This window comes from Ixodes scapularis, unplaced genomic scaffold (assembly GCF_016920785.2).
Source record: "Ixodes scapularis isolate PalLabHiFi unplaced genomic scaffold, ASM1692078v2 PGA_scaffold12__126_contigs__length_90152505, whole genome shotgun sequence".
NCBI lineage: Eukaryota > Metazoa > Arthropoda > Arachnida > Ixodida > Ixodidae > Ixodes > Ixodes scapularis.
Genome location: NW_024609838.1, coordinates 17,367,752 through 17,394,070, shown reverse-complemented (window position 1 = coordinate 17,394,070; position 26,319 = coordinate 17,367,752). Strand labels below are relative to the sequence as shown.

Here is a 26,319-nt window from a genome sequence, read left to right as displayed (position 1 = left end):
GCTGAGTGGCCATCATGCGGTTGATAATTGCCCCCCGTTACAAAGAACCCCATCAAAATAAGAAGCTGTTAATCTTGCTATCGTACGCACGCCAGCGAGGAAAAGACAACCATCGAGTGGACTCTACCAAACATCTAAGAGCAAAACAAAAGGTGTTGCTTCCTTTTCTTCGATCTTTGCAATGTGGACGCTGAAGGAGGAGCGCACGAACTGGATGTCACAACGCTCACGCGCACCTTTTACCTTGAGCTCGATTACCATTGTCGCGACAATTGTAAGACACCCTGGCTCGGTCAATATTGCATGTCACCATAGATGATCCTATATTGTCTGTTTCGACGAACGCTTTTATTATCAGTAGCAATGGCGCCGGTGTTATTGTCCCAGGATGTGCACAACGATGACGTTCTAATTGTGGGAGGTTCGCATGCTTTTTGTACAGTTCGTGCTTTTTGCATTGTTAATTTTCGTTCAATAGTTGCTTCATGTTTTTTACCGTAGTGAAGCACGATCCGTGTCGTGCTATCACACACTATCAACTTGTATTTGTTTTTGATTTTCCCTCGGCTTTCTGGAATGGATGTTACCGAGAAACTTATTTTGATTCTGGCTATATGGTGGCGACATATTTGCGGCCGATAAAACCACGAAACTGCGGACACTGATGAGAATGTCCAGTGTGCCCTTATATGCTCAATAACTCTTGCATCCCTGCACCATAAAACACATTGATCTCGTGGTAAACCCTTCTATTCGCAGGAGGCCGGTCTTGCCTTACCGAGTTTTCACTGCTCTTGATTCATGGCTGTGAAATAAACCAAGAAAATATAAGTAGCGCGATTGTTTTGACGAAGGCTGATGTCATGATAGGCCAACTCAAAGCGCTCTTGTAAATGCATATCAAATATAGGTGCGACACCCTTGCGTTTGATCTCGCCTCCACTGCACGAACAACTTGAAGCACCAACAAGAGCTATTCTCGTGGGCTTGTAGACTTTGTTGTGCTTTGTTGAACGGAATGTTTTTTGTTTGCTTTTAGAAATGTATTTTGAAACATGATAGAGGGGAGGTGGGAACACCGAAAGGAAATGTCATAATTACGAAAAAAATCCACGGGACGATGGTAGAATAGGGACAGCATACACGAAGTCTCAGACAGCTGAAAGTTTATTTGACAAGAAACCCCTTAAATATAGTCTAAAGACCCTAGTCACGGGTTTTTTTGTAATTACGTTCCCTTTACACCAGCTTGTTCGCGCACTTACTTTTTGTTCAGAAATGCTACCGCATTTAAAACAGTAACGACACATCAGACACCTATCTTGCATAGACATAAGGGCGAGCGAAAGATTATCATTGTATATACTCGGTCTTCATTGCTTCACCTCTGAAGAGCTCCTATTTTCTAATACAATAAGTGGAAACGTGAACAAAACACATCAAATCCGACCGCTGTATTATTCTTTTTAAGCGAGAATTTAGTGTGATTCAATGTTCGTTAAAGGAATAATAAACCAAAATTTGAATAAAAAAAAAAAAAAAAAACAATGCAGGAGATGTAGGCGGGACGCTACAATCCTTACAGCACTGCTAGTAAGGCTATATCTCGAATGAAGGGCCGTATTTTTGGAAAAAAAGGTCGAGATTGAACGAGGCCGATGAGGCGTGGGACGTCAACATATCTCGTTTCCTCCTCTCTTCGCTTTGCCCCCTCAAGGCGGCGAGGCGGAGAAGACGCGAGGCCGTTCCCTTTCCATCTCGGAGAAACAAGACGTAAACATATCTGTCAAATGCGCCTCCTCTTTTTGACATATATGGTCATCCGTTCGAGATATCGCTTTATGAGTGATGTTTTGGTGTTTGTAGCATCCCGTTGCACGCTTTTGTCGCCATGTTTTGTGGAATCCCGATTTCGGTTCAGCATAGAGACACCAACATAAAATAGAAACAGCAAGTAATGTCACGTTGAAGCCAGTCACCCTACTAAATTTATAATATAATTCGGACTTCTATTAAGTGTTTTTCTCTCTGTCACCTTTAACAATTTTTTCGTCTTCCTTTTAGAAGGGTATACCGACTTCACCCCACCCCACAATTGGAGGAAAAAACATAAACTTGTAAAGTAACTTGGCTAAAAAAAAATTAAGAAGACATTAGCCGGTAAAGTTTTTGCCCAAAATGGTAAAAAAAAAAAGAAGCTCAATACTTAAAATTAGGTTAAAAAAAAAGGGGGGCGGGGGGAGGGATACTTTTTGTTACAGTGAGTATTGCGCTGTCAGTGGTTCAGATGCGAGTTCCAATGAATGAAATATCAAACCCTCTAGTATAATTGTTATGAAGACTTATTTTGGTACCTTTTTTTTCTTTTACTCTTACATCAAACGGATGGTTAAAACATACTCCCCTTTTCAACACTTCATACTCAAAAATTTATGAAGTGCAGTGGCGTCGGAAGTATTTCTGAGGTGGGGGGGCAACGGAATTGGGGTGGGGTGGGGGGGGTGGGGGGGGTGGGGGGGGGGAGGGATGAAGCATCTAGAACAGTATGGATATATCAAATCGAAACGCTCAAAAAACGTTTATTTAGAACGAATATATGTCCTTCCTCTTTTGGAATGTGGTGATCTTGTTTCTCTCCCATGTTGACGTCTTCAAACAGCGTGAAATAAGAAAGAGCTCACTGGTGCCCGAAAACGGTTCGTCGTTCAGCCGTCCTTGACACGAACTCTCTGATGATAGAGTTCAGATCAAGTTTTGCTGCTCGCTCACTATTTACGTGCAGCAGCATTACCTGAGTCAGTCGCTTTTGTGACATGGTAGCTCTGAGGTAATTCTTGATACGCCGAAGTGCGCTGAAACTTCGTTCAGCTGATGCCGCTGACGCTGGCACAGTCATTTTAAGTGCCGCAAGGCGCATCACCTCAGTCATCATCATCTTGACCTCTGGGACTTGTCCGCCCAGAGCACGGCACAACTCGGGTACGGAGCCGATCTGACCGAGTGAACCATGTTCAGCTGCCTTTAACGGCTTTCCGGGTGAAAATCAGTAGCGTGGGATCCTAACTTCCTTTCAAGTTCTTCTGCAGTTTGTGGCTTCTCTTGAATAGCGCACAAAATTTTTTGCTCTAGTTGTGCGAGACTCTGCATGCCCGGTTGCTTGAATCGTCTTGCAAGCTCGGCGCGAACACAAATTAATGCTTCGTAGAACTGCTTCCGAAGGCCTGTCTCCGCGACTAGAAACGCTGGTTGACAGGGCTCGCTGCTCTGTGCGAACCTTCTTGGAGGGCCGCAAATAATTGAGCCCTCGAATAACTAATCCCATGATGATGAATATCATCATGCCACTCGTAATGCGAGAAATTCATGCCCGCGAAATATCTTAAAAATCGCACTCTGAGAAATTTGCGAAATATCGAGCTCGCGAGCCGCCATTACTAAAAACTCTCTGGGGGGGCGGTCGCCCCCCCTGCCCCCCCTGTTCCGACGCCACTGATGAAGTGTACAGACGACACGGCGCTCTGATACAGCGATGCTGCCTATCATATATCTATATTTATTCCCGTTTTTTTTTGTTTTTTTTTTCAGTGGGAAATAGAGCGAACATGCTTGCACTCAGGTGAAAAGGTTGTGATCACAAATTGTAGCTGTGGCACTGTTGTCGACAATGCTACCCCGCTTTGCCGTCTGATTCGCGGGTCCATTCTGGTTTAACGAAAAAGCAGCAATTATGAAGCATAGGGCACTATGTCATTACAATAGATATAAAGTTGTTAGGGGAATATGCAAAGGAATCAATGTACCGGGGCTGTCTTCTGTCAATGCCATTCTTGTTCGTTGGGAAAGGAGAGCGATCGTCACTAGGTCGTCGCGCCCCCCTTTTCTAATCCACCGTTAGACAAGAAAAGTAACTTGAGCAGATTTAGAAGAAATGCTGCACACAGAATGTCAACACGGAATGAACAAATTCCGTTATATCGAACGTTAATTTAATTTTGGCAGTCGCAATTTTCATATCAACTTGACCACATTGCTTTGCGTAGTAATAAAGAAACGTTGAAGGAATGTGCTACGCGATTCTTTTTAAATTTTTAGTTCGCAATTATATCTTTCACGTTCCGTCGTGAAACCAGTCAACCACTGGATTAGGAATTCGCAGTGTATTAATTACACCATGTTCATTGTAATTATTTTCTGTAAATAAACCTCTTCAATCCCATTAGACATTATCCTTGGCGTTCCTTCTCAAACATCGAAAATGTTAAGAATGCGTTGCAGTTGAATGAAGACCCAACTAGGGTGTCGAACGGGTCATTATTTTGTTTCGGCAACCGGTTCGAACAAGAGCGACTCATAACTCTAGGTTTGATCATCCTATTCCCTATAAAATCCGACTTCCCATGGAATCTAATTTCTTCATAACGCCGAATTTACATGACAGAACAAAAAAGAAAAAGTATGTACAACATTTTGCTGGTCTAAAGCGAAATGCCCTCAGTAATGAGCATGCCGCGCATATGTAGAGCCGGTACTGGTCACTTTCTTTTTTAATGCACTGTAAACCACTTCTCCCATTTCATTTAAAAAAAAAAAAAAAAAAAAAAAGCTGATTTACGTGGAGTTTAGAGCTTATCTAGAGACCCCCACACAATATAATTCCAAGAAACAAGAGCAAATAAAAAAAAAATAGGGGCAATAAAAGCAAATCAAAGATGGTGCCAGAACATGCCTATGGGCAGAAGCCCGGCAGGCAACACTGAATATTTTAGTTCACCGGCAGCAATAAAAAGAGGACACAGGCAGGGTTGTCCGCTATCGCCCCTGCTTTGTATACTATACCCGAGTAGAATGGAAATGGAATGAGAAGAGTGTAATTTCACGTGTCGCATATGAAGATAGGGGGAAAATTAAACCAAGTTAGAATGTTCTACGCAGACGACATTGTACTGTTAGCGGATAGCCGGTTACAGGAGCTGATTAAGATCTATGGAGAGGAAGGGGACTTTTTGTGCCTGAAATTCAGTAGCGACAAGTCAGGAATTGTGGTTTATAACGATGAAAAGGACATACTAAAAATTCAAGGCGTTTTAATAGAACACGTAGAGAAGTATAAATATGTAGGACTTTTTCTGAATGAGAGAAAACAATAGTTATAGAACAGGGGTCTCCCCAATAAAACGTTAATAAACACCTTCAAGACGGAGTGAGCTGCCTTCGATGGTTCCAAGCAATGTTTATAAAACGTTTTATTTAAATATCCTGTGTCAATGAGTGTGTGTTATGTCGAGAACTGAAAACAGCGAAGTCGAGATGGGCCTAATGCCGGAGCGAGTCGATCAATGATTCAACGATTCGCAATCGATGCATGAGCATGTTTCAACTTTCAGCAACAGAAAATCAAGGTTTCTTTCCAGCTACATTATCTACTAAATTTGAAAATAAAAAGAATCTAGTCGCGTTGTGACGCTCAACATAGGTTCAGGGCTCTCTGGTATCGCGCAGGAGATCGCGATTCAGGAAATTCGATAGAACTAATTTTTCGACAATTTCCAGCCCCACCCGGGGGCGGAAATGAGCCTTCAACTAAGTGTTGTAGATGATAAAATCGAGTAAGTGTCACCTCTTCAAAATATCAATATTCAGATAAATTCAGTTCCAAAATGTTACAAGCTGAAACAGCAATTATCACGAGAAAACTTGCACGCACCTTGCGAGCGTACCCCATGTTCATCGACGGTATCAGCGTTCGGTGCGCACTCCATTCACAAAATGTTCCGAGCACAATCGAGAGGATGACGATGAGGAAACGTGTTTTTGGTTTATGGACGCAACCCACTGCCGCCGAAGGTCGGGGTCGTGTGGAAAGCGATGGAGCTTAAAGACATTGCAGCCGCACTTGTCGGATTCCGTGTAGGCTACATAAATCCTTGGACAGTATTCGAAGCTTTCTGTCGTTATTCGTGCACCCTGTGACCGAGCAAGGGTGTCCCGACGACCTAGAGATTGTCGCCATTCAAGCTCGTGGCTCTAATTAAGTTTGGGAGTTTAAAACAGAGAAGAAAGCGCGAACGAAGTTCGGGCAATGCATTTACCCAACACCGACGAAACCTCTCATCCGGGACTATCCCCTCTTTCTAACGACCCAGCAAGGGGGAAAGCGCCGGTGGCCCTTTCCCCTATTCTCTTTCGCTCTCAAAATAACGCTACCCACGATAAATGAATACGCGGACGAGACAATAGCACACGTATGGTTGAGGTGCACAGGGCTTATTCCCGCCCTTCTGGTGGGGGCGACGGATTCAGCCGGAACGCTGGGGTTTGCAGATGAGAATGGAAGAATGGATGATAAGTACACCTTCATAACTAGTAGGAGATTGGAAGACTGGTGGAAATCGAATTAAGTACAACTAACTAGCACAGGTGGGGGCAGGAGGAACAGAGGAGAATTGGGACTCCCTCCCGCGTGGCTCCGGCCCAAGGTCTCATCCTGACTCCCAGTCGGCCCGGTGTTGGGATAACGGCGAAACGCCATCAAAATTGGCGACTCCCTCGCCGGGGGGAGGAGGTGGGGGGGATGTTTTTGGTTTTTTTCCCGATCCCCCAAAGGTTAATGTTGAGAACTATTTTTAGTAGATTGTACTTAAAAACTTCACAAAAAGAAAATGTTTACTTTACTTGAAGTACATTCTCTGCGTATCCATAATAACCCTGAGACGAAGGAAAAATAAAAAAAAAAACGGACAGTACAACGAAGTCTCTAAAACCCATAGAGACTTCGTTGTACTGTCCGTTTTTTTTTTTTATTTTTCCTTCGTCTCAGGGTTATTATGGATACCATTCACCAGCTCGCCTGTGTTTTTTACCTTTCTTCACTAATTCTCTGCGTATTTTTTTTTTCTCGTACTTTCCGAGGACAGTACAACTCCCGACTTCAAAGTACATTCCTCAAATTCGGCCTTGTTAAACTTGTATCCCAAAATAATCATTTGTGTGGCCGCTGGAGCGAGGTTCCAGAGAAGTTGTCTCTTTTGCCGTAGTCAGGAGGCAATGTCTATACTCCATTTATTGTGTAAAATGCTGAGAAAGACACGGGGACGAGCGAGCGCATTGGTCTGGGCACTGCCTTCTTGCGCTCGAGGAAATTAAGCTCCCTCGAGGATCACGCAAGTGTTAACCGAACTCTTACAAAAAAAGGTTACGTGAAAACACGCTGTCGACTTCTGACTTTCTTAGACGTCTTCTGCTCATTTCTCCAAGTGAATTAATGGCGGCTATATACAATACAAATAACTACTTTAGCAGAACCAATTGGTTCTGCTAAAGTAGTTTTTCGGCGAGAGTAAAACAGCTCCCCATGTGACCACTTGACTTTATTCAATATTCGACGCCATTTCCGAAAATAACTGGTGCCCCCCGATTACCCCTGAGGCAATACATATCAGTTTTATAAGATTGGCTGCATGTTTGGTCATTCTGCCAAATGCACTTAAATACGGAACTTTATGGGGTAGGTGGGGCCTAGGGCAGGATTCATTGCCTGGGGCGGGTGGTGCTCTTAGTTCAGGTGGTGTCAAGGGCAGAATCTTTGACAGAAACAGATTAGGTAACATCATTCTCGTGGCGCTGCGCGTGCTTCCCTTCAGCACCACCTGGATAGTCTTTGCGCTAAATTTTCTGGGTCGCCAAAAGAGGGGAAGCATGCTTTTCTGCCCTTTCCACTCCTCCTCGTTCTGCACGCCCTTTCTACAACACCTGTCTCAGCTCCTTTCTTGCCCTCTCCGCTCCGCAAGCTTTCGCACCACCTGCTTCTGCTCATCCTGTTCCTGCGTGCTGGCTCCATAGCTCAATCAGCATTGCACTCGGCTTCCGCGTCAGTGATCAGAGTTCAAACTTCAATCACAGGCGCCGAATACCATTTTTTTTTTTTTTTCAAGATCGAACTGAGTACGAATTGACTAACCTACACATTTCCTGCTAACGCGGTTTAAAAGGTTGGTAGGCCCTGTATTGCTACCGCTTTAAAAAGCACTCTATTAGAGAATGAAAGGGGATCATAAAATATTTTTTTAAAAGTACTCATACCACACTTTTAAAGTACATTGTTTTATATAATACTTTACTTCAAGCGCATTACGCCCAGTGTACTTAACACTTTAAGTACTTTTACTTGAAGTACATACACATCCTTTTACTTCGTATTTTACTTCAAGTAATTTTTAGATTTACTTCACCCAACACTGCCAAAGGTCATCCTAATGATATCCCACACCGCCTGGTGGTAGTTACAAAATTGCAGAGTGGAAGCAAATTGGCTTAAAAGGGCAAGGGAAGGCATACTTTCGGCTTTGTATCTAGGCTAGGTGGCTCAAGCTACCACCCATTATAAAGGGTACAGCCATTAGCAACCATCCATCCAACCAAGCAAGCCGCCAGATGTCATTCGTTAGAATCGTTACCATCAAGGAGGGTAGAAGGGTAGGAGAGGGCATGACGTCGGCCGCATAGCCTCCACAAGCCATGCTCCCTTGACGCCTCGCTCTTTCTCATTTTCCTCCTTACTCTCCTCACTTACCATGCCAACGTGACCACATCACGTGACCACATCACGTGACCGTAGCTAGCCTTCGTCTTGCTATGGAATACTAGAATACACCACAGTCTAGCCTTCGATCTGATAAAACCTACCGGACGGAGCGCGCGCAAGCCTGCAAGGAGTCCTTCTACAATCAACCACCCATCTCACACGTGACATGTCACGCGCACCAATCGCCAGAGAGATCTACAGTCACGCTGGGCACAAAATCGTTTAAACTTTTTATGACTAGGCTTCACCAATATTGCAACGTGCCCCCTCCTAGTACTTCTAACCTCCTTGGTTACCATGAACAGATCAAGTTAAATCACTTCACAAATTAACAATGCATTTTCAAAATCAGCCATTATACAAGATCAGTTGACAACGAAAAGTTGTACAAAATTTACTTTGTAGCAGCGTACAACACAGCAACTGATCGATCACACAATGATAACTGTAGTGAATTCCATCTTGATCATACTTTGAATGGCACATTGAATGGCCGTTTATTTCTGCAAATGCTTTTTGTAGGTACATGAAAGCTAGAACATATGAGTATGACTATACAAAAACGTAATAAATATAGCAAGTTGTTGGATGTCATAAAACAATAAAAAGGAAATACAAGAAAAACGCCTTTTTTATAAAAAGGAAAAAAACATGCACTGATGCATGTTTTGCATTCGTACCATTATATTTATCTACAGTCACTACTCTATTATTTGCTATACGCCCTTTCAAACATTCATCCATAAACTCTGACCACACTCAAAACATGGGCAAAGGTGGCAACATAACAACAGTCAATTCACACCATCAGAACCAAAAGAAAGCTGATAACACCCTTCCACATAAAAAAAAAGGCTGCACTGATGTCATCACCACTCAATGGTATTAAAATGACAGTATATTGAAACAAGTTCAAATTGTGTTCCGTTGAATTCCCCTGTACAATCGAGGAGTCCATTTTTATTCCCAGCCACAGGAATAAAAAACAATGCTCCGAGAGCCTCGCATGTCTGGGTGGCTCCACAGAAGTTCTCGTTGCAATGTACTAACAAATGCTCCTTTCACCCCTACGCTGACAGTGAGGTTCAAGCTTCGAGCTCGTTGCACCAGTCATACATACATCTTTTGCCAAGGGATCACACTCCTGCCCGTAACCAAAAGTAGAAACTTCCTACACCGCGGTGTAGAGAGAGAGCGGGCCAGGTGATGAAAGGGAGGCAGTCGATTGGTACGGCGACTATGTAGCCCCCACCGCACTTTGAGCTTGGGGGCTGAACAAGGTATAGGTGGTGTTAGAGCTGCTGAATATTCCCCAAATACCAAAAGAAAACCACCAAATCAGGCTTTTTGTTTGGTGAATGTCAGCCCTGCTGGTGCCAGATAGAAAAAAAAGTTCAATATATTCAATCCTACAATGAAGGTCAGGAAGGTGGAAGGTGCAGCTGTGTTGGGTGCTTGTTTATGCATTTTTCTGCTAAATTTAGTGAGTAAACAGGATAGGCATATAATTGCACACCCGTTTAGGGTTCCCCGCTGAATTTAGCAGGGAAATGGTTCCTGCAAAGTTTTATGGGATACAGGTCCAGCAAGTTATACAGTCAAACCCATTTATAACGAACAGCAGGAAACATTACGATCAGTTCGATTTAGCAAGTAATTCGATATAGCAAAAACCATTTACAATGAACTTCCATGATACGTTCGTTGTAAGGCAAGAGCTTCTCTTTCTTTCTCATGTCTTCGCATCCGCCTTGTAACACCCGCAAAAAAGTTATTATTTTTATTTTATTTTTAACTTTTGCATGCGAGCAGTTTGTTCTTTTAGCGTATCTCCTCTTCTGAATCACTTCTCTTCGTGAGCAACGGTTTTGGGATAATTTTTTTTCTTTCCGTGCGTGCAGAGTGCATTTTTTAGCTTTCTCCCCCTTCTGAATCGCTTCTCTTCGCTCAACTTTGTTTACAACTTGAGCTTTTGGAATTTTCTTTCTTTCCTACTGCTTTTTTTGGGGGAAGGGACAGGCTAGAAGACGATGGTCAGCGCGTTTTTGGAAGCCTTTCGGGGGGGAAAGGCTCGATATAGCCAATATGTTGTTCGTTATAAAAGTGCTTTATACATGCATTTTGGTATAAAGTTTCCGTGAGTTCGATATTGACAATAATTCACTGTACGTGGGTTCGTTCTAAATTGGTTTCATTGCATTGTGCTGCACTTTTTTGGGGCACATTTTCTTAAATGATATCCTAGCCCTAAACGATGTGTAAAAATGTATGCAAAACATGTACACATGGGACCTCTCCATAGCCAATGAATTACTACCCAAAGGAAGGTAATAAGCAAGCTGGTTTTGCTAAGAATTTTTCTATCAAAAAGCCAATATACAGATTAAAAAAAAGCTTTCTAGCATGTTTATTTGCTGACGAGTCGACTGCACCTAGCTGCCATATTGCTTTGGCCGATTTGAGCGCTACGGTTTTAAAACAACACTACCTAGGGGGTTTTGGTATTTAAGAAACATTTGTTAGCTCAAGGTTGCACAAGCCACTCACTGCCTAGTCATGGTTAGAGCAGGGTCCTATTCATCTAAAAGGGGCAACGGTACAGCGGCTGGAACGCATGTCTGACCAGCCTGTTGGGCATCCTAAACCACGTAGCATGCATCCGAGCAGTCACGCGTCGGCAGCGAGGTGTGCTGCAGGAGCCAGCGTGTCATGCTGCCAGGCGTCGCCAGACGTAGAACCACCAGCAAAGAAAGTGAGCAGACGCATGCGTCGCTGTCGCTATGGCATCCCGAGCAATGGATACACTAGTTTCCATCATCTGGCCGGCTGCAGAGCAAGGTACAGAAAAAGAGGCATTTGCCGTACCCACATCTGCCGCTGCGCCACGGCCTGTATCGCAGCCATTGGCGGTGTGGCGCAGTTGACAATGTGACGCAGTTGACAATGCGAGGTGAAAATCGAGGGTCCCGATTCGAAGACACTGAAACACACAAGATACCACAGTGACAAGGTCCCTCAACGTTCTTCTTACTCACAACCTGTTTCAAGGACAGGCACATTCTATTTTATGGGCGCACTATAGCCTCAGTCGCTGCCACACCGTCGAACGCCAAAACTCCATTCACAACTGTCACCCATCACCGTACCATACCAAAACAAAAACATGGACGGGCGAAAGTGTGGTCTAAGCATTCGCCGACGCCGAGTACTTGTGTCGTGACGCCCGACACTGCATCCCAGCGTTAGAGTATATCGTAACACGGGTCAGCGTGACAACGTTAAAAAAGTTCCATATGCAGGGAGGCATTTCGTGTGTTCGAAGCGAGTATTTTGATCAAGTCAGTCATTCAATAAAGCAGAGATTCAAAAGCACTGGGAGAGGGGGAAAAACAAAAAGTCACCAAAAGCACTGGGAGAGGGAGAAAAAACAGTAAGCAGCTTTCAGACGCGGAAAAGTTTGCACGCCCGCAAACTTACGGGAGGAAAGCTACTCAGGGCTTGAACTTCACGAGCGGTATGCTCTTCGACGAAAGGCAGCGGTCGCAGACCCACTCGGCGTAGACTTCCTGCGTGAGCAGGTGGAACGCGGCGTCCGTGAGTCCCGTGCAGATACGGTGAAACCAGAAGTTGCAGCCGCTCTCGCAGAGTATCGCCTGGTCATTGTCGTGTACCTCCTTATGACACACGCCGCACGGGTAGATTGGCGGAGCGTTGGGATTCTGCGGATTGAACACCATCGGCTGGTCGTGAGGGTAGATCTTACCCGACATCATCGGCATGGGCTTCGGGTGCATGGCGGACGGAGGCATCACGTTAGCGGCCGACATCTGGGGCGGCTGGTTCACGCTGGGCGACTGGTGTAGCATCGCGTGCTGCGGGGGGCGGTGATGGAGGTGGGTCTGCTGCGAAGGGACGGTGTCGTCGAAGGGGTTCGACGCCACGATCGTCTCGCCGTACCCCGTCATCGGCGGTGGTGGGACCAGGTCTGGGATCGAGGGGCTCGCCTGTGCGGGAGTACGTCGTTTCTTGGTCGACGGACTGCCCGGTTGGAGCTTCATGTCACCACCCGGGCCGACGGCCGGGTTGTCGAGGTCAGCGTCCTTGAATTTGTTGGCTCCCTTGCGTTCGCGGGGCATTTTGAGACGGTGGGGGGTGCCCTCGTAGGCCGGGTTAGTTCATTCGAAGACGTTCAGACGTTGAAACGAACGTTTGGGACACTCGTTTGCATGAGAAGCGCGTTGAAGAAGCAAAACACAACCGGACGCTCGGATGCCTCGTATTTTGGATTGTAGTGGAATTGCGACTGACTTAGTTGCTTAAAGCATTCTGGATTTGACTGGCGCTTTAATCTTTCCCTTTTAAGTGCAAATAGTAAGCAAAAAAACTTAAAATTAGGTATTTTTTGAAAATATAAATTGTTAAATCGAAACAATAGTTGTAAACCAAATTATTTACAAAACTAAAATATTCGTCGTGAACGTTTCAAGATGGCGACCGCTATGGCGACATCAAAACGAGAGCATCCTCTTACGTAAATTAAGCCAATTGAAGATGTCATGTCACGTAATATCTACAATTTGACACTTCTCTGAAGTGGATTCGAAGACTCTGAAGCGTTTGCAATGAAGCTTTTACACCACCAGATTATTTATACAGTATTTAAACTCGTCAGTTTCCATCACCGATTGTCGGAAACTTGGAAGCCGCCATTAGTTTTTTATCCACTCAAGTATGTATCCGCGCGGGTTTGACGTGCGTGCGGATTGGCTGGATTGACGGGGGTGTTCGTAAAAGCATGTTACCGTGCGCTAGCTAGCTTGCTCCGGCGTCGCGAAGTTGTGGTGTGGACGAAAGCCTGTCAAAATGGCAGGTAGCATTCTCGAAAATCTAAGCGGCCGCAAATTAGCCTGTATCGTTTCTGTCGTGCTCGTCATCCAGCTCGTTTGCTTTCTGATCGGCGGTCTCATAGGTAAGCTGTTTTTCCATTGTCCATACTTCCCCTTTGTCGGCACTCGTGAATCACTTCAAGCAGAGGAGGAGCGCACTACGATCTTGCCAGTTTCTAAATTTAGTTTTCACGTTGGACGCTGTCTGATCTTTAATCTTCAGTTCAAATATTTTTGTGTGCGTTCCGTAACTCACGATCGGCACAATTCATGCAGTGTGATGAGCGATTTTTCGTGTTTAAAGACCGGGCCACGAGCGTTAACATAAGAAAATAATCATTGTTATAAAAAAATTTAAAAAATAGATTTGGCAGTTTCGTGTGCAAATTAATTTGCTGTAGATATTGAACTTAAAACCAGGTTGGTCGCCCGAACAGTGGCTTCAATCATAACTTGATATTGACAGACAGGTGCATACCTGTACCAACCTTTCACGCTTGTGTCAGTTATATTACGTTTTCTTGTATTTTACTTTTGTTTCAAAAGGACAAGACATTAGATGTCATGTGAACTTCGGGTTCGGTGTAAGCAGCGAATAATGGCAAGCAACCGCATTGCTAAAAAAAATATTAAACCGCTCTTCGTAAAGTGTGATGTCTTTCCCTTTTACATTTTCTTTCTCGCACCTGACACTTCAAAGGAAGCCGCCCGATCTTCATTGGGAAGCGAAAGGCGGGGGGGGGGGGGGGGTGTCTTATTGTCTGACAAAACGCTCTCTCTCTCTCTCGCTCTTTTTTTTTTTTTTTTTTTTTTGACAGAAGGTTGGCGTTGCCTCGTATATTTCACTATTTTTTTTTTTTTTTTCAAGCCCGTCTACTTTGAGCAAGGTGAGGAAAAAAGAACTTGGTTAAAGAGGTATATATCTGACTCCTGTCAAAGGGTTTTAGTTGGCTTAGAAATGATTAGAAATGACCCAGAGCCTGCAAAACTTGCTCTTAAACGTCATCTTACCGCATGCTTTCGCCAACTCGCGTATTCCGCAGACCCAAACACACCTTTGCATTAGGTCCGTGGTTCTCTCAGTATAACAGAATCAACAATCAAGCAAGCACGAATGTAAGCTTCGAGCAGGAAGCCATGTTGTCTCTACTTCGTCTTTTCTATCTGCGTTACTGCGCACTGGTTGAATAACTCCATAATTATTATTTCTGGATGCCTCGGGGTGCCTGCCACCATTTTTCTTTCTACATGACTATGAAATTACAAACAAAGCTATATTTCTTAGCGAAATGACGATCTCAACTTCCAAGAGACTTCTTTTCAAGCTCCCTTTTCCATGCCGCGACCACCTTCGTGTTTGAGTGTGATTGACTGTGTTACAACCGTTTCTGTCGGCTTACAACGAGATAATTGCCAAATGGAGCACCTCTGTTTTGTGTATAATTTACGCATTATTCTTTCACCATGAGCATGAAATGATTCTGCGACGTTGTAAAAGACCATTTCTCCTGGATACCACGTATATTTGATCTTCTAGTTGCTGCAAAACCTTCAGTCAAATTGAATTAATGAAAAAATGTTTATTTATGAAAAGAAAGAGGCGGTGGCACTCTGGGATAACCTGGCAAGGAAAGGGAAATTATAATCTTTTACTGAGGCCCGTTTTCTCCAGATAGGAGACTACGGATCACTTCAGTTGAACCTGCTTTCGGAATCGCCTGTAGGATTTATCCATCCTTGCGCGTCTTTTGGCTTGTCTTGGGGGCTGTAGCATGGCTAGTGTTTCCTCCCTTTCTTTTCTGAATTGTTCACAGTCTCGTAGAAGGGGATGATGTTGAAGGGGGGGTGATGTTGAATGGCCTCCTTTTTCTGCAGAAGGTACATTCTGGTGGTTCTGGTGTGAACTCGGGAGCTTTTCGAGTAATATCTTTTTTGTGTCTCCCATTTCTTGGGGAGGTGAAGGGCTATGTTACTGCCAGTCCTTACTGCTCTCAAGAGGACTGTTGATACACAGTTCACTCCACCTAAAATAAAATTGAGAAAACTCGAAAATTAAATTTTATCTGGACTAGAAACTGGTTGTTTCTAGTCTAGAAACTCTAGAGAAACTGATCAGTATAAGCAGTACATCGGTATATGTTGTATCATTATAAGTGGATTGCACTTTATATATATATATGGAACAGTTCAGTCTAGTTATACCCAGATCGAATAGATAGATGCCCCGAGTGCGTTCTCTTGACGGAAACCTCAAGCACGCAATTGTATCGCAGCTCCGGCCCCATCCAATGCGGACCAGATTCTGGGCACCGTCTGTTTACGGCACGAGCCGTTGCCATCCGGCGTCTTCGACGACACGTGGCACATTCCCCGCGGAGTCGGCGGCCACCCGACCAACTGCAACGTCCTTGGCGACCTTGCGCACGTGCCCCAAGACAACGCCAGCGTCACGGCGAATCACATCGTGTTCGCCTTCCAAGCACCGGGGCCGCGGGCGCGCCAAGACCTTGACTATTCCCGTTGGATGCAGAACCTCATCGGGATCCTCCAGTTGGACATCGACGACTCCAGCCACATGGGTCGGTCTGTCGTTACGTGGTTCTTTTCGTGGTTCTTTTCTCCCAACTTTCCGTCGGTACTTTTTATACAATGGTACGACTTACATGCTTTTTTTTGTAATCATGTACTTTAATCGCCTGCTCTTCTGGCGGTCCAAACACCGTCCAAAGCATGGCAGCGTTGGTTCTTGGCTGCAGCACCACGCCGGCCATACAAAAGAGGTGTGACTTATATAGTATATATACCGACGTTTTTGTGAAAACAGCCTTTTAGGGGGAGGGTGCGATGACCTATGCAACGGTGTGACTTGTAGACTGGAAAGTATTGTCTATAATGGGCACGTCTTTTGGTGCCATTTCGGTTGCTTCACAAGCTGCAGGGAAGTGCCTCAAAATTTATGCGCAGCAGTCTCTTGTCTTCTGTCCCCTAAGTGTTTTATTCTTTCAATTTCCACTGCTTTTTCCCACTCACTTGTTATCAATTTCTCTGTTTTCCTAGCTTTGTTTGTTTTGTTGAAGGGGCTTCTGTCCACTTGAAAAAACACTGAACTTCCAAGAAATATTAATCTTTTTAGGTGCCTAGATAGAATATGTACGCCACAGAATGAATTTTCCTAAAAATAAAAAAAATGTTTTTTTTTTTTTGTTTTGTTTTTTTGCATATTATTTACATTACAAGAGGCATTTTGAGTAAGGAATCATTCCAAAACTACCTTCTATTTCCAGGCGTCCTCCCCGAAATAGATGGTTTCTGATTCGCTCCAAGTTCACAATTGAATTAGTGTCGGAATAGCTCCTCCCTCAATATGTGTCCCATATATTGCGCAAAATTCTTTGTTCTTACAAAACATGTTTTTGGGGGTTCACTGTCCCTTTAAACACTGTAATCTTTTTCTTTTCGCACGGAATGCCGCAGAGGAACATCCTCTTCACACTTCCAGCTCTGCTCCATCTCTTTTGCGCAAAAACAAACACAATTATTTTTATAATTTTTACTTCCTCAGTCAGTCCGAGTTGAGGCTCTGCTCAATTTGGACACGCTCAATATTGCGTTTTGTTGTGCCTAGAAAAGAGTAAGTGCCACCCATCCAGCAGTTTCAAAACATTTTCTAGAACCCAGTCCACTGTTGCTACTGGAAGTGAAGCTGGGCTATCGCAACAAGCACGACCCCCCCGACAAGTGGACGCTGGTGGCCCAGTCTCTCGAGCAGAGGCACCTGAGGTGCGACGTTAAAACCAACAGCAGTGACACGCAGGTCAGTCGTTGCATCCACATTTCTCCCAGGGAGCAATCGCTTGCCTTCTACCACGTGCCTACAAATCCAAGGGAAGCCTTTAAAGCGACCGCATAAATTGGCTTGGTAACACATCATGCTACAATTTACTGCAGAGGTGCCCGAAGGTGGGGGGAGCACTGCATCAAGATTTCAAAGAACAATTTCACCCGACTAAAAAGTAAAAAAAAAAAGGTAGCTGATTTTTCCTACTTATGACGCCCGTCTTTTATCCGCGCACCCATCGACTCGCACAAGCACCGATAGATGGTTGTGCCAAAAGCAGACAATGTTTTCGAACCATGTACGGCACGCGCTCATTAGAACACATTAACTGGACACAAAACAGATAAAACGGATGGTTCGTTCAGTAATTTCAGCTACACATCACCTGCTTTTGGCGCAACCCAGCGTTAAGCTGTTGCCGGGGCCACTGCCGCCATCTGTCGGGTGTTGCGCCAGTTGGAGAGTGCGTGGATAGTAGACGGGCACCGTAGGTAAGGAAAATCAGTTATTAAGGCGAAAGCCCCACTTGTCCCATTGAGTGGGAAAGCAGCGTATATGGCCATAAAATAATGATTGAGCGGCACGCGCCGCTCAATTGTATGCTCAAGGACGACGCTGTCCTTGGCATTGTCCTTGAGGTCGTCCTAGACCTCTAGGACGTTTTTACTTGTCCCATTACGCGAGAAGGCGGCGTCATACTGGGAGTGCCTATTCGCAGAAAGGGCGACATCATACTGTGAGTGACTATTCATAACTCCAACACCCTATAGGCGGCGGGGTGGTAGTTCCAAGATGGCGGAAGAGACGGGGATAGATTCTCCAGGATTTCCCGTACGCCTGCTCGCTGACGCTGGTCAGTGCGCTAAACATAATTTATTTGCTTACAAATGCGAAGTGGTCAGGGCTGGAGCATCTATAACCGGTGATGGAGATGTTGATCTGCATTAGAAAAATGAGCATGTTGATATTCAGAAGTTGCGGTACCCTCAACTTGCGAAGCTTTGTAGAGGTCGAGCGCGTTTTGGACACCGGCCACGCCACTGTTTGTGGCAAGATATTTTTGAGGCTGATGAAGATGTTGTGGTGTTTGCACTTTGCCTGGCCATTAGTGCTCTAAAAAGTGAGTCGTGTACGGTGACCGTCAAGCTCTGGAAGAGCAGCATTCACAGTATTGATGTCTTTGAGTTACAGGCTCACAACTCGGTCCTCACTGTCGCAGTTTTAGTGTATTGCTACGTATGATCGAACTGCGCTATGGGTATTGATAGGAAGTTTTAGGATAGCGTGACCGCAGGCTACTGAACGGTGCAGCATTGCAACCAGAAGCTCGCACGCTGCTCCTTTAAGCATAGTTTTCAGCACGCGCCAGGAGTGTTGCCATGCTCACGGTAGCCTGTGATAATGCTATGCTAAAACGCCTACTTACATCATCGGCACGATTAGGGGTTTTGTTTATTGCTCTAGCAAAAAAGACATATTTTAACATACCATACATTTGTGTACCATGTTATTTGCAACATTGCAACCCGCCTCGCCAAAACTGCCTGTTCTAATCTCATCGCAAACGGCTGACTAACACAGACGCGCAATGCTTCAAGCATTTTTTTTTTGCCTTTGTAATTAGCTGAAAGCTAGTATGTGTATTCTGTCTTTAGAAAGGGTTTGGAGCAAATGGTCACATTCCTTGTAACGGCCTTAAGACGCGAACCCATTCCCCATGTCTGTTGCTTGACATAGTGTTGCACAACCTGTTTTCTCCTACTTAGAGCAAAGAATAAATCATTCGTGGACTGTACGCTAGAGCGGGGGCATTTGCCATGTTGAGCACAGATTGAGCTGGTGACCACAAGACCAGAAATCCACAGCGTGTGCAATATACAAAAAGTCCTCAATTAAATTAGACATCCCGGTCTCCTTGTGCAAGGCTGTTGTGAGGCAAAACACAAAAATTCCTCTTTTAACTCTCACTTTTTTCAATAAAAGTGCTTTACGCACAAACACGCTGACCAGAACCATGCGGTAATAGAAGCACCAAGGCCGACAGTCCCTGCCAGTGCCACCGTCTCCGCGCCGCCACTGCCATCCCCACTCCTGTGATTCTCCGCTGGTCCACAAGAGGGCGAGCAACGGGCTGGAGTTGCAAATAGTTGCACTAGTTAGTTGCCTTTCTGAAACGGTAGCATTAACTGGCAAGGAAAACGGGCAAATCCAAACGTGTGCCAGAAAAGTAGAGGCCGTCGAGGCTCTTGGCTTAAATGCACCTGCAGTTGGGAAACGTTTGTAGCCAATGCATTCCTTATTTTAACAACGTTCCTTCTTTGGCGCAAGTGTGGATTGCTTAATTTAACAACGTGCCTTCTTTGGCACAAGTGTGGAAGACACCCGTTTATGACATATTAGAACTCTTATCAGTTTCTCAAAGGTGCATGTTTTAAAAGTTATCAAGTTTTTCACTGCTCTTGAAAGTTCAAAGTGTCGATTTCCCCCAACTTGTATGTAGTAATTGTTCCTTCTTCTTTATGATTTGGCATTTGCTTGAGAGTATTATATATGTCATATTATTTTTGTCATAATTGAGAGTAAAGTTGTCTTCACTTCAATAAGTGCATCAAACAAGTCTGGGTGGTTTGGGGACCAGTACTGATTTCGATCATTGGAGTATATCAAGTTACCTTTGTGCTTGCTGAAGAACATTTCTTGGTTAGTTTACCAAAAAGCACTACCATAAAGTGTGCTGCAAGGGCCCACCTAAAAGTTGGAGATATTCTTGAAAAACTGGGGTACAGGCAGGGGCAGATTTAGAGCGGGGGGTCTGGATGTCTTGACCCCCCTCTTGATTTCTGCATGTGTAAAATTTAAGGCGTGAAACGAGGGAGAGGGGGAGGGGGTACCTAAACATATGGTACGCTGACCAACACCTGACCCCCACCTCAGGAAATTCCTGCATCTGCCCCTGGGTACAGGCAATTGTTAGGTCCAAGAGCCAGCTTAGAGAACTGGCACGCAGTAAGGTGGGTTTCACCGCTTAACACCAGTGCGTTCGTGTCATGCTTCATTGCATTGCTGCGGTGCACTTGGAGAAGCAGCTGACGCAAACGAGCATCTCAGTTATCTAGGTGTGCTCAGAAGTCTGGTGTGTACGCTTGATATGGCCTTCGCCTACTTTTCAAACATTTCAAAAGTAGTGGGTGGGAACTTATTGAAACGTGGCTGGATCGATGCTCGATATTTTAGGGTAGTTTTTAAATTAAAAACTTTAGAGAACTGGATCTTGTTTCATGCCACAAGCAAATTGCTACATGCAGAAGATAATGCCAAAGTGCTGCTGGATAAGGTTAAAATTGTGCACAAATAGAAATTAACAGAGGGAAATGGGAAAATCTCTTTCTGTTCCTTTCTATTTGTGTGCAATTATAACCATGTTCCATCATTACCAACTCGCCCAACTAACCACCTTACTACTGCTGCTTGAGTGTGCCTGCCTTTTATTTGGAAAAACTTTTAGAGCAAAATCAGCCACTCTTTTTGAGGACCCACATAGGGTGGATATGTACATATCTCTGTTCCACTAAATTACCTTGGAAAATTTTCTGGAATCATCAAAGATAATCTGAAAAACCGGGGTAACTTAGAAATGCATCTCACATTGGGTGTCCCATACTGTGTACGAATCCGTGCAGCTGCAGGATACTGGAGGGCGTGTGTACAACTGCGACGTCCTGAGCTTGTTTGAGCTGGGAAGCCTGCACCACGACTTCTACCTCCTCAACCTGCGGCTGCCCATCGACGGAAAGAGCACGGCCAATCTGGGGCTCGGAAAAGTGATTGATGCCTGGCTGGTGGTGAGTACGGGGCAGAAAACCACTAGTTACTGTTATATAGGTACATAACCCAGTAAGGTGCCCCTTCCCAGTTCTACACTTGATTTTCTATTTTTGGGAAAAGGTCACCAACCTCAAGATTGTTTCTTCATGCAGTAGGCAGCCGAAAGCTATGGTAGACGCTAAAGCGGTGGAACCATTAATGTTTCGCGGGCTCCTTGTGGATTGGCAAAGATGATGGGGGACCCCATTTGTGGTAAGGGGAAGGGAGAGATATAGGTTAATTATGATATTGATTTAATAAATGGATATAAATAAGGCTAGTGTGAAGTGGACTTTTCTTATTTACATACACACGAGAAAACTCGCCCGAAAATTGGAACGTTTCTTCTCAATCTAAGAAAAGACAACTTTTATTGCCGGGCTTGACTGATGAGGCAGGGTTTTGCGGACCCTTAGAACGCCTTTGCAGACACCAAAGGGTCCACATACCCCCATATGAGAACCATTGACCTAAAGCATGGTGCACTAAGTGCGATGAGTGAATAAACCAATCTTCGCATTCTCGAGAAAACTTAGCAACTTCAGCTTTTTCACCATAGCCATGTGATGTAGGGGTTGGCTATGGTTTTTCACCATAGCCAGCTACCGTAAACTTCCATAGTGCCACCCACACAGATGTTGCGACCAGCATCCTGTGCCAGATTTACGACCGAGCTTGCTCTTGTGTTTCTTCCAGCTGATTCACCAAAATGGAGGTTTTACCAAGGTCTGGGTGTCCCTCAAGACATTCTTCTTCCCCCTGATCGTGGCAACTCTCATCTGGTACTGGCGGCGCATCAGGCTTCTCGCAAGACCTCCACACCTTCTGGAGGGGTGAGTGTTCCTATCTGGGGTCACTGACTAGGTGGCGCCAGCTGCCACCCGGTTCAAAAGATTTTGCCACGTCTGGCCGTCCAGTTAGTTTATTGCTAATTTGGCCACCAGCTGAAATCAAATTCTTTCTAAAACTAAAAATCTTGCATTTCTCTTTCAGCCTCCTCTTGTCGCTGGGATTGGCCATGACATTGCTGAACAGTAAGTGCTGCTTGTTTTGTTTACATTCAGGTCCTCATACATAGATAACCTTAAAGATGAATCTTTTAGTGTCAGTTGGAAGTTTTATACTATTCAGGTTATGGTATTTTTTACTTCTGCTTCAATGTCATTTCTATGCAGATGTCTGTTCAAATGTTCTTTTTGTCAAGTATGATACAACCAGTAGTTTCTATTGTTTATTGATAAGGATGTAGCTCACCAAAATGTACTGCAAGCTGAAGTCTGTTTTATGCCTACTATATCATTTACTTTCGATTTCATGACTTTTTATATTAGTTTATTGTAAAGTCTGTCATAGACATTGTAGTTTGCCTTGCTGCTGATGGAACTTGCAGACTAGAAAGGTTGTGTTTAATGCCCTGTTTATACTGGCATAAGAAATGCTGCTGCAGTGGCTTTACAACAGCTTTACCATTAACAAATTGAATGTGATGCTTTTGTCCGTATAAAAAAATTATTATTTATAGCGAAGTTTTAGAGCCCTGCGCAGACAGCAGTTTGATCGTCTGCATCTGATCTGCATCCGCAGACGTTGTATCCGCACCCGAACCGCATCCGTAATGTTCTTAAATTATTGTATATCCGTATCCGATTTGCATCTGCAGAATTTATATTCGCATCCAGACTACATCCGCAAAATTTGGAACCGCATTCGAACCCCAATTTGTGCCTTCATGTTACACCATGAAATCGAGCCCGATAGAAAGTCCCTGGATGGTACCTTATACGCTGCTTGCTTCTCTTCGTACAGAACTCTTCGAGCCAGAATACGGTGAAAATCATTTTATCGTATTGTGCTTCATCGTATTAGTATTATAAACAATCATCCTTTCAGAGACATTTTGCATCTGTGGAAATATGATCACATTTATAAGATCATCCTGGGTCTACAGCACTTTGCCTCTCTCAAATAAAAAAAACACATTTTATTTTATTTTTTATTGATTTTGTTTTGTAACACCCACTTAAAGCAGACAGATATTTTCTAAACATGGTAATTAATGAAGGACAGACTAATAACATTCTGTCATTTTATTGAGGTCAAACAACAAACAAAAAGGGAGAGAAAATGTCACTCACCCCAGTGAAGTACTCGTATGTACAGGGCAAGATGCGAGTACATCACTGGGAAAATATCACAGTATTCAATAATGGCAACATTTCCTATCAGTTTTAGTTTTAAACACGACCCCAAAACTACGTACTTCAAGCCACATACTTATCAACAACTAACCAACTGTCAAGAAAAAAACAAAATGCGCACACACACCACATTTTTCTTTTGGAGGAGGCTGCTTCTACTTCCCTGTGGATTGTATGTTTTGGGTTTTCTTTGCCAAGGAATGTTTTCCACTCTTGCCGTGTCAAACAAGAATACGCACTCCCAAGGCGATTGATGCCCCTGCATGTTTTTACTTTATCTATAGGAACAGCATTTTAGGCAAAAAAAAAAACTCTAAAGCGATCATTGGCGAGAATTAGGTCTTTCTTCGTGTAAAGAATAATTTTTTCTCCGATTGGCACCTTTCCTCTAAGACAGAGATTTGCTCCCACGAAACATTCAATGGTGCCCTTGTATCGCTTATTTATTCACTCTACACTCTGTGGTCACAAATGTTTGTGGGCCGCCTCAGCAAGAATGTACAGGGTGATTTAAGGAGACGCCAGGCTCTTTAAATCGACCCCAAAATTCTGTTTCTAAACCTATCACGCAACGACTTTGTGCAGCGTTGCCCACAGATGGTGCATTTTTTTTGTAAAATTTGCAAAGAGTGAATTTACTTGAGGAAAAAGTAAAGAAAGAAAAAGGCTTAGCTCCTATGGAAACGCAGCGACGCCACCGGTCTTCAAACAACACGACGCTGTTCCGCACGGGAGACAAGAGATGGCGCAACGAATGCCACCAACGAACGACCATACGGCGCCGAGAGCCGGCGTTTTTAGCAGGCAATCTTTTCGACTCAAAAGCGGCGTGCGTTCCGCAGGCGGCGACAGTCGCAGAAACAAAAACAGGCGCGGTAACAACAAGGAAGTGCAGTTCCTTGTCGGCTAAAGACGCCGGCTCTCAGCGTCGTCTGCTCGTTCGTTGGCGGCAGTTGGCGTCGCGACCGCTTGCGCCGTCTCTTGTCTCCCGTGCGAAACGCCGCCGTGTTGTTTGAAGACCGGTGGCTTCGCTGCGTTTCCATAGGAGCTAAGCCTTTTTCTTTCTTTACTTTTTCCTCAGGCAAATTCGCTCTTTGCAAATTTTTCAAAAAAAATGCACCATCTGTGGGCAACGCTGCACAAAGTTGTGACGTGATAGGTTAAGAAACCGAATTTTGCGGTCGATTTAAAGAGCCTGGCGTCTCCTTGAATCACCCTGTAGATCCGGGCTCGAGAGTGTCCGAATCCGATTTTCATCCGAATCCGATTCGCATCCGCAGCCCCTATCATGCGATCTGCAATCCGCCATATCTGATTCATTTTTGTTTGTATCCGCTTATAACGATTAGTTTCTAGGGTTTCTGGACTGGAAATTATCAGATGAGGTGCTAAAGTTTACACTATAATTATTTAAATAGCTATGATTACATTATAAATTTAAGATTTTTACTCTTTCTGTTAAGGTTTCTTAAGCTTAAGCTGACACACTCCGTTACATGACGACCACAAGCATTTTAGTCATATCCTATTGATTATGAGAACCCGTGCAGTATAAATACTTGGGCTGGACTGAGACAATCCAAGTTTTCATGACATGACCTGATTTAAACGGTGCTTGCGTCTTGCATTTCAGTTCCCCTGGAGTTCTTGACCTTATGGCTCAACATGCCGTTCATGCTACTCATGAGTGACATACGGCAGGGAATCTTTTATGCTACGCTTCTTAGCTTCTGGCTTATCTTTTGTGGAGAACACCTTATGGTAAGTGCATGTTTCTGTGATCGCGCTTGCTTGTTGCTAGAAAGGAACACATAATTTTGCTTGTTATGTCGCTCTCTTAAGTGTATAGTGTTGCTCTATGTGCAGGAAAAACCGACTTTGTATGAGTATAGCTAGAAAAGTATTTTTCTTTTTGGCAGCATTAACACAGCTTTAAAGCTCGGGATACAATGATTTTGTACAAAACATTCATCAAACGAATTTGACTAATGAATTTGCGTGTTGTGGTTAATTTTTTTTATGTGCTCTCTTACATTCAGTTTTAGTTTTTCTCAGAATTGCTGTAACTTCGGCCTCTGAAATCTATGGCACCTGATAAGGCTGTTCGTGCATTCCCCCGTCGAACACTGTGTTTTCCGGTGTATAGTCCGCAGGGGCAGATTTGGGGTCAAAAATGAAAGTTTTTGTTTCGATTGTCCGCACCCGGTGCACACTCCGCACGCCGTGCATAGTCGACACGAAAATTTTCCCATACGTCGCATGCCTTGACAAGTGCCTGCTTTCTTAGCTCGCAGAGAAGCGTATGATATACATAAGTCATCATTAACATACTCTTTTATTCATAAAATCCGTCTCGTCCTGTCATAATCGACGGTATTGAAAGACGAAAATCCTGTATATTCTGTATGCATAGATAGTCCTAGATAGTAGATAGCAATAATACTTAAAAAACAAGCGAGCTGGTGATGAATCATGGTAATAAAACCCGAGACTCAGGAACACAGAAGGGGACTAACACAACACAATGTCTCAAACACGTTGTGTTGTGTTCATCCCCTTCTGTGTTCCTGAGTCTCGGGTTTTATTACCATGATAGTAGATAGCACAGCCTAAAATTTCAACTTTCAAACATGTACACTCCATGGACTATAGCCCGGAAAACACGGTGATATAACTGAAAACAAAATAGCTGCCAACATTGTAGATGCGTAGCATTGGAATGCCGCACGCTTGCAACCGATACAAATTAGTTACAAGTTATGGTTCTCTGTCTCGAATGCCCGCAGCTATCTAAGCTGCCCAGGACAGTTCTTACGCCTGGGGGCACCCAACATACTGTGTTGGAAATAAAGCTGAATAGGATTGAATTGAATGAACCGCATTTGCCAATCACTGTGAACTGTGCTTGCTTTTCATGGGATCCTGAAGGAGGGACGAAGGGTAGGTTCTTTC

At 44.2% G+C, this 26,319-nt stretch overlaps 2 protein-coding genes across 3 annotated transcripts in view; one reads left to right on the top strand and one right to left on the bottom strand.

Annotated features, from left to right (window-relative positions):
* Positions 1 to 10,607: 10,607 nt before the first annotated feature.
* LOC8038922 (protein pygopus) lies at positions 10,608 to 12,852 on the bottom strand. The gene is made up of 2 exons (XM_042289446.1): positions 12,059 to 12,852; positions 10,608 to 11,561 (listed from the first exon to the last, which is right to left on the bottom strand). Exon 1 carries the CDS (start codon positions 12,715 to 12,717, stop codon positions 12,073 to 12,075), a length of 645 nt encoding a protein of 214 aa, XP_042145380.1. The 5' UTR covers positions 12,718 to 12,852; the 3' UTR covers positions 10,608 to 11,561; positions 12,059 to 12,072.
* A 478-nt stretch (positions 12,853 to 13,330) lies between these two features.
* LOC8038923 (protein wntless) overlaps positions 13,331 to 26,319 on the top strand; it is a 30,367-nt gene continuing 17,378 nt past the window's right edge. The window contains exons 1-8 of one of the 2 annotated variants that reach the window (XM_029983574.3): positions 13,331 to 13,550; positions 15,741 to 16,046; positions 17,139 to 17,281; positions 20,986 to 21,147; positions 21,866 to 22,002; positions 22,163 to 22,203; positions 25,001 to 25,128; positions 26,296 to 26,307. In XM_029983574.3, the coding sequence (XP_029839434.1) occupies positions 13,445 to 13,550; positions 15,741 to 16,046; positions 17,139 to 17,281; positions 20,986 to 21,147; positions 21,866 to 22,002; positions 22,163 to 22,203; positions 25,001 to 25,128; positions 26,296 to 26,307 (1,035 nt within the window). In that variant the 5' untranslated portion in view covers positions 13,331 to 13,444. The remainder of the gene's footprint in view (positions 13,551 to 15,740; positions 16,047 to 17,138; positions 17,282 to 20,985; positions 21,148 to 21,865; positions 22,003 to 22,162; positions 22,204 to 25,000; positions 25,129 to 26,295; positions 26,308 to 26,319) is intronic. The other variant, XM_029983575.4, reaches the window with a different exon arrangement.

Bases quoted from the DNA above. Each gene is read 5' to 3' on its own strand.
- LOC8038922 (XM_042289446.1), bottom strand. From the start codon at position 12,717: ATGCCCCGCGAACGCAAGGGAGCCAACAAATTCAAGGACGCTGACCTC.